At 40.6% G+C, this 8,593-nt stretch overlaps 1 protein-coding gene across 3 annotated transcripts in view; it reads right to left on the bottom strand.

Moving 5' to 3' along the window:
* Positions 1-8,593, bottom strand: part of FIGN (fidgetin, microtubule severing factor) — a 136,190-nt gene that overhangs the window by 7,251 nt on the left and 120,346 nt on the right. For all 3 annotated transcript variants that reach the window (XM_070804113.1, XM_019971784.2, XM_070804104.1), the window contains one exon: positions 1-5,051. This exon is cut by the window's left edge. In XM_070804113.1, coding sequence (XP_070660214.1) covers positions 2,797-5,043 — 2,247 coding nt within the window. In that variant the 5' untranslated portion in view covers positions 5,044-5,051 and the 3' untranslated portion in view covers positions 1-2,796. The remainder of the gene's footprint in view (positions 5,052-8,593) is intronic.

Here is an 8,593-nt window from a genome sequence, read left to right as displayed (position 1 = left end):
GGCTAAATGAAATTCACACACAACTTCAGCTTCTACCTCAATACATGGATTTTTGACCACTCATAGCTCAAAGGTAATTTTTAAGTCATTTAAAGCTAAAAGCCAATATGCATGACGTTATTTTCAGTTTTATAAATGAGTGTAAAACACAATAGTGCAGTCATATATTTGGCATTAACTCTTACTAGCCACAGAAATGTGGGTCAATACTGGATTTTCCAAAGTTGTCTAAATAAGACTGGGTTTGTCAAAACTTGCCAGTTGCTTTCAAGTGAACACAGCATGTTGGCAGAAATGAAATGTGACGTCCAAAAGACTGAAAATAGGTCAGCACTGTGCAAAAGTAAACTTGTCAGTGAGATCAATATGAACCTACAAGTTAATGGGGTTATTAGAATTTCCTTACAATAAGGGATGTGTGCAGGGTAGCGCCAGAACACGATTGTAGTGTTTATTCACTTGTGAAAAGCAGAGGAAGTACTTAAATATTACTTTTTGTATCCTTAATGAAAGGCACTACTTTTTAATATGGAATATTTATATGTAAGAATAGGTTTAATTGATAGAGAATCATAGTAAATTTAATTCTAGTTCATCTGCTCAGTTTTTAGCAAGAAAAATAAGAAAAAAGGGGAGTAATGATCAAGCATCATAAAATCTCAGAAATATCATGATGTCCTTCATTAGCTTTCTCTATGTTAAGCATTTCAGAGAATTTGACATTGTAGATGAAATCAGTAAAAATAAAAAAAAAGAAATATGGAAGGAAAACAAAACAATAACAGAAAGACCTTTCTTAGGGCTTCTCATTGCATTTATTTAAAGTCTGTAAAAATGTACATCACTTTTTGAATACATAAAATGCCAGTGCTTTGCAACAGTTTTGTTACTGCATCTCTCAACTAAAAAAAAAATAAAATAAAATAAAAAATAAAAACAGGAAAAATACATTCAAAAAGCCAGGCTGTACTGCTTATGCATGGGCAGTGGCTTTGGGAGGCTATGGCCTACTCTGTGTCGGTTCAGAGGCATTGCCGAACATCAGTCAGCTAGCAATGTAAAGTTGCACATAAAGCATTAAAGGATACAAAGAACAACTTGGGGAGCAGGAAAGGAGTGGGAAACTAAGAAAAATGCTACATATGCTGTTGGACTGGGGGTGGGCCCAGGTAGAAGTGAGCATGAAGACTGATATTTTTTTGGAAACTAGATTTATAGGAAAAGATGAAAGAAAACAAAGTAACACATTTGGCAAACTGTATCTGTTGGTGTGTGCGTGTGCATGTGTATGTGTGCGTGTGTGTGCGTGTGTGTGTGTGTGTGTGTGTGTGTGTGTGTGTCTACTTCCAATTTTCTACTTGACTTTCCAGGAGAAATGTAACAAAACTGAGGTAGAAATGAATGTGGGAGCACTACAGCCCAGAAGATTTCAAAAGGAGAAGCAAAATTGCACTGACGAGAGAGGAGTCCAAAAGGAGGAGAGGGGATGCAGACATATTCTTTGTGGATATATATAAGTTGGTTGGTTGTTTTCTGTATTTGTTTGTTTGTTTGCTTGTTTGTTTTGGCTGTTATCTTCTGCATTCTGTCAAACAGCATGGCAAGCCTATAAGCTAGATTAGTGAAGAGAATGACACCATTTCCAGCAGTTTTCCGGGAGAACTTGCAAACTACCAGCACCACCACCGTTACCACCTCTGCAGGAAAAAGACAGTCCTAGTTTTCAGGTACTGTGACTTTCAGGGTCCTAAACAGGTCTTGTGGCTGACTGCTCCAGACACTAACACAGACTGAGTAAATAGCTTTCCATTAACCAGTGTACCTTTTAAGAATATTTTCACTTCGTTATCAAGGAGCAACGTACGAAGAACTCTTGCAGGTATTGATATAAAGAATTATTCTGCTCTGGTTAATTCCCCATAATTAGTGAAAGAACCTTTTAAAAAAATCCTTCCATTTTTACTTTAAATTGTAAATATTCAGTTGTATCACGCGTCAGTATTTTTCCGGATACATTCAAAGTAATTTTCCTTGCTATTTTCCAATTGTTGAGGTAAACATACATTTTAATATAAAGTAACATTGAAGCCTATCCCATTACTCTCAGCAGTACATAGTGCTTTCAACACATTCCTTTGAGGTACTGTACAAAACACAATCACTTTCCTGAGTTTTTGCAGACAAGAACATTAAAAGAAATGAACTGCAGAAATTAAGGTCCAGATTACCGTTACCCTGTTTTACCTGTTCTTAGCTTAATACTGCAGAACAGACAGGATTGAGGAATACTGTTGCTCTTAAAATGGCAAAAATCTGGTTTTCTGTCGAAACACAACCGTTCATCTCTTTAGTCCAATAATGTTTGAAGTTAAAGCTCTTTATATTAGCACATGCCACCAATGTAATTGTGAGGCAAACAAAAAATAAAGCACCACTCCAGGCACTTGACAGCAACTAAATCTCGAGAACAGCAGAATGGAATCAACACACGAGGTTCACGTCCTTCTGAAATCAACACACTTGCACCTTGCTCCTTGGTGAGTGTTGTCTAGCTTGAACCGAACTGAGCATCGGCAGATGCTTTCTGTCATCTGGGGCTTTCACATCCGAAGGTCTGATTGGATGCCTTCTTCCACCAAATCTACCCTGACTCGAAAGATGCAACTTAATCGTCTTCTTCCCCAGTACCCTTTGCGATTTAAACACTACTGGAAAGGGGCTCTATACCCTATGTAGCAGGCTTTATGTGTGTGTGTGCACGCCAACATTCATCACATTTTTTTTTAAAAGAAGTTATCACTGACTGCAACCAAACATTTTGTTCCATTCAACATACATATCAAGCTCTTTTTGAGATATGCTAGGCTGAATCTTGCAGAAAGCATTTTCAAAGTCTTGATACGTAACCGGCCTCAACTGGCTGGGCATAATGGCTGACAGGTCTGTGGCTGGCATGGCATGGAGGGGGCCCACCACTGCTTCCTGACACAGATGAGCCACGTCTAGCCCAGAAAAGCCTTCTGTGCGCTGGACGAGCAGTGCAAACTCCTTGTCATTGAGACAGTAATTGTGCTGTGAGAGCAGTTGCACTATTATCTGGTGCCTCGCTGTGCTGTCAGGAAGTGGGATTAAAAGTCGTTTCATGAAGTACCTCCGAAGAGATTCGTCTATCTCTTCTGGTTTACTGGTGGCACAGATCACTATGATTTGGTCCTCAGCTGACGTTAGCACAGTGTCCAGCTGCATCAGAAATTCGGTTCTCATCCGACTGACTGGACTGTGTTCCTCACTCACTTGAGAGGAGAGAAGCATGTCAATGTCACTGACAAAAATCACTGAGGGCTGACGACATCTGGCCACCAGGAAAGAGGCGTGGATAATTTTTTCTGCTTCTCCTAACCACTTGGCAATAAGTCCAGAACCGGCAATTTTGAAAAATGTGGCCCCCAGCTGACTAGCTATGCATCTGCCCAATAATGTTTTGCCTGTTCCCCGAGGTCCAAATAAAAGGATGCTCCGAGGTAAGGCCGTCAGTCCACTGAACGCGTCTGACCTCAACACAGGCCATAAAACCTCCTCTTTAATGACAGCCTTTACCAGGTCGAGACCTGCGATGTCATTCCAGTCCACTGGCGGTCCTTGGGTGATAATCTCATTGGTTACCAGGTCAATGAGGTGTGTGTCTGTATTCTTCAGTTGCTCGTCCACGGAGTGGTTGGCTGAGGTAGCTGCACGGAGTCCAGGGCCTTGCATGGGGTGAGAGAGGAGCTGCCTGTGCTCCTCCCCATGTTCACTCATCACTGGCGACGTGTACTTCCCAAAGGATTCACTGGATCTTGATCCCAATGAATTTTTAGCAGTACTGTAGGAGGGAGGGGTCAGAGCCCTACTGGACTGGCTGCTGAATTTCCTTTGCTGTTCAGAGGACATTAGCTGCTTCGTTGGCTTAAATGCTAAGGATGATGTTTCAGCACTTCTGTCAAAGCCATTCCCCCGATTTGAGTTTGAAATGCTGCTGTCGGACATTCTGTACATAGGACTCTGTGTAGATCTCTGTTGGCCATAGCTGTAATTTCCATAACTGGAGTCCATGTCGCCTTGCCCTGCCATATAGAAAGCTTTCCTTTTGAGAGAACTTGCCGAACTGTTTGTCAGAGCCGAGGGTGCGATCGGTGTCAAACCGTGACCCTGGTAGGTGTAGCCAGGAACAGTGGTGGGGGGCAGGGGTGTGGGAGCAGGAATTCCTGAAGGCAGATATGCGGAAGGAGGAGGGGGCGCACCCCCAGGACTATACCCCGATCCCACAGCAGTCTGAGGAGGATAGCTAGCAGAGGGGTAGCTGTAACTGGAAAGGTTAGAGGTCCCATTGTAGCCTGGGACCAGGGCTGGTGGTGGAGGAGGTGGTGGTGGCGGCTGTAGGAGCCCAGAGCTATGCAGAGGAGAAGGATGAGGTGAAGGAAGTGCAGGTGCTGGCTGGCTACTGTAAGTAGAATGCAAATACGAGCCGTTGTATCCTGGGGCATATTCCTGAGATGGGAGCCCTGTATGCAGACTAGGTACAGTGTGGCTTCCACAGGTACTACTCGAATAACTAGGTTCTGTCAGGTTGCTGGCCACCCCAGGAGAGCTCCCTATACTTGCAGAGACATCTGCTGGAGGGAGGGCTGAACTGACTCCAGCTTTGCTGGCAGTGATAACATCCGGAACACAGTTCATGGGATAAACAGCGTCTGAATTCAAGGAAGGCTGCCAGGGTTCACTTTCATTCTTCCGACCATTCACTAGTCCTGATGGTGCATCTGAGTAGTTGCTGAGTACGGGTCGGTCCACAGGGCCTTCCAAAATGCCAGAATACTTCTCTGCATATTTTTTTAGTAGGTTGGATGCCGTCAGAGCAGATATGTCGTCGTTTGCCCAGGCGTACTGGTAGGTGCGCTGCAAATGACCTCTGTAAGCTTCAACTTTGTGGGCAGGGGACCGAGTAGTGGAGGTGATGTCAAAGTGCTGTTCGGGCCACTGGGCGTGCTCCGGCGTCCACTGCATCTTCAAGCCTGAAGATTTGGGGGGAGAAGGTTAATTTATTTAGATACTCATCAGAACTATTAAAGCTTTTCCACCCAACTTCTTTTGTTACCCATTATTTTCTACCAACGATAGTGACGTTATAAAGGATTTCCACAGTTTATAACACCTATGATGGTCTCTACCACGCATACATCTAGAAAAGGGACTGAATTTCAGCCCTGGACAAAAAGTAAACGGAATTTAAATGAAAACTCTGTAGAAGACCTACAGTTTTTTCATTCTTGAGTAATAAGCAAATTTATTTCTGCTAAGCCCATAGAGTTACTTGCTACAGACACACAGAAACACATATATATATGTACACACACATCCCTGCCAAATTAGAATTCAGTCACTGGTTCTCACAATATAATATGCATACATTTTAAGCATCTAGCTCGTGATAGTATTAACATGTGCCATATCTAGCTATCTTGCCTCTTCACACCACAGTTTCTGTTTTATATTTTAACCAATATAAAAATGAGACACAGCTGACAGATCACATCTAGGATACCTCTCTTATTTGGTACTGAACACCTAGTTAGCACAGTATAATGCTCCCTGTGCAGAACAATATGACACAGACATAGCAGGTCATTCCATAATCCAACTCTCATCTAAAGTGGTCCACGACAGTTTCAAATCTGCTTCGTGGAGTGCAGCAAAGCAATCTCCCAGGCAGCGCTCCATCGCTTTCATCACACAAAGCCTACAACTCGGTATGAATTACAACTGGCTCCTTTCTGCCTCTCAGTTCTGTTGTTGAAACTCTGAAAAAAAAAAAAAAACAAGCATCACTTGTCTGTCGGTCTTCTAGCTAGTGCTCTCCTTCCGTTTGTTATCATCGTTCCCTCTGCCTTACAGCTTCCAAGGTACTAAGAGGGGAGAATATATATATATATATTCATATATATTTATGAAGAGAGTAAGGGGGAGATAGGAAAGAAGCAGGTAAAAGGGAAGATAAGAACACAGAGAATCTGGATTCTGACTCTTTACATTTATGTGTAGTGGCATATACTCGAACAGTACAACTAGAAAATGAGATGCTACGTGCATGTAACTCTATCATCTGCTACTAAGTGAAGCAAGGTGACTACGTAGCCAACTATACAGGACTATTTTCTCATTTAAGAGAAAATACAAAGCAAGGACTTCCCTGGTTGTCCCAGTGGTTAAGAATCCACCTTGCAATGCAGGGAATGCAGGTTTGATCCTTAGTTGGGGAACTAAGATCCCATACTCTGTGGGGCAACTAAGCCTGAGCACCACAACTGCTGAGCCTGCACGCCACAACTAGAGAATCTGTGCATGGCAATGAAAGATCCTGAGTGCAGCAACTAAGACCCAACACAGCCAAATAAATAGATAAATATATTTAAAAAGAGAGAGAAAATATGAAGCAGAGTCAGAGAATCATTTGAATTTTACAGTTTACAGAGAGACCTTAGACATTACCTTACTTCCCACATTAGGGAACCAGCACCCAAAGGGATTTATAATGTACCCTTGAGGACTCTCATATACTTAGTTACAGAAGAGCACTGGAACCCTCTTCTATTTCCCAGTGCTGACTCCTCCTAATCTCTTCTTGATTGGAACACTTCCTATTCTGATACAGCTATATTAAGCAGGCTTCCTTAATCTCCTTTGTATTACCCTAAGTGAATTTTGCAAACTCTCTTGTGCCCTCTGGCAGCGATTCCTTGATAAGAAGGAGGTCTGGTCTAAATGAAGCATCTGTGGCATGAGCTCCCTTCTGAATTACCGCAGTCTATGTTGACAGCTCCTACTCCCTTATGCTTTCCTCCTCCAACCCCTTTAGCTCTTCATTACCTGACTCTGGCTTCTGACATGGCCAGCTTTGACTTACTGAGCTAAACTGAACATAGCACAGAGTTTGGTAACAGAATGGCATGTTGATTCCCTTCTGACTCCCTCTTCCTTGTTTGCAAAGCCACTGCACCAGACACTGGAAGTTAATTAGCAGGATGATGCTGTGCTAATTGTGTTAATTTACAAGGTTTTAGTCAAAGAGAATCATGCCAGGGCTGGCACTGCTGTCATGCTTCCGACTTAATGATTAAGAAATACTGAAAACAAGGTGGGAAGGATTGCAGTAATTACACAATAAATGAATAAAGTAACAGGATTCATTTGCAAATATATTTTACTGCAATTGTACTCATTTGCATTTGGATTTTAAAAAAGGATCCATGTAGATATTCATTTGCAAATCACCATCTCAGTTAAATTAAATCTGAATGCTGCACTGTATAACTTAATCAAGCTTCATATATTTGAATATATAATGAATTTTTTAGTAAAAAAAAATCTAAATACCTTACTTCTCTTGTACACACAATAGATTCTTTACTTTTCTTCATCTCCCCCCAAATCATCATGTTTCTCTTTTAAAAGTATATTAAAAAAAAATCTCATCAATTGTAAACAATATATTATAAAGTCCTGATAAAGTGTAGCTTGCATCATTTCACTTAAGAGGAACTCTGGGTTGTGTCGGGGGGGAGGGGGGCGGTGCAGGGGAGTCTTCTAGGAAGAACTAAAGTGATATTCTTAATTGTTTCTGCTTTCTCAATCATTACTTTTTAAGGGGGGAGGAAAACACACCGCAAAATGGGTGAAATGACCGAGACCACACTTAAAGGGGAAAAGATGCAATTTTAATGAAGCAGCATTTCAGGAATCACACTTTCATTAAATTCAACTGGAAATTATTAAGAGCAAATCACCAGGAACCAATCGCAAGTAATCAGTATCTAAATTCTTCTAGTGTCATGGGATTTACTTTCAAGCCTTATAAAAACGAGAGAATATTAATGTGACTGTAATGTAGAACTGTCTAAAAGACCTACAAATTCATTAGTTCTGTAAATTATTTCCAGGGACTTTCTATTAGGATTTTTTTTTTCCTTAAAAGATTATCAAAATACAGAGTTGAGAAAACAAGAAAACACATATGCTATGAGTAGGAATTTGATTAGATTGATACAGAAGAAATATGAATAAGTATCTTGAAAATAAGGTCTCAAAAATAATTTAGGAGTCACAGGCAATGGAATTTTTTTCACAAACACAACACAACACTTACACACACATGTACACACACCCATAAAAGGTCTGGTTTCCTTTCAGTTAGTTGAGCGAAGCCATTATTGGCATTATTCAACAAACATACATAAAAAACATGATTTTTTCTATAAAAAAAGTGTCCATTTTAAAAAAAAATGAGACCACTTTAGCTTTAGAGTAATTATTTTAAAAAATAAACAAAAAGGGCAACTTTCACCTCCATTGGGCTTAAAATTTTCCTTGTGAATTAATCATTTGTAAAATATATGCACAAGTTTTTTGGTAAGTTATAGTCACTGTGAAAGACAGGAATATAAAATTTAAATAAAACAGGTTGGCCATTTTCACTGGGTAGTAAAATGCATAGTTGAACTGCATAGTTTCACTCTAGCAAAAATAATTAAATTTCTTAAGATTTCTATTTCATCTGAAA

This window comes from Bos indicus, chromosome 2, assembly GCF_029378745.1.
Source record: "Bos indicus isolate NIAB-ARS_2022 breed Sahiwal x Tharparkar chromosome 2, NIAB-ARS_B.indTharparkar_mat_pri_1.0, whole genome shotgun sequence".
Taxonomy (NCBI): Eukaryota; Metazoa; Chordata; class Mammalia; order Artiodactyla; family Bovidae; genus Bos; species Bos indicus.
This window is presented reverse-complemented; position numbering and strand designations above follow the sequence as displayed.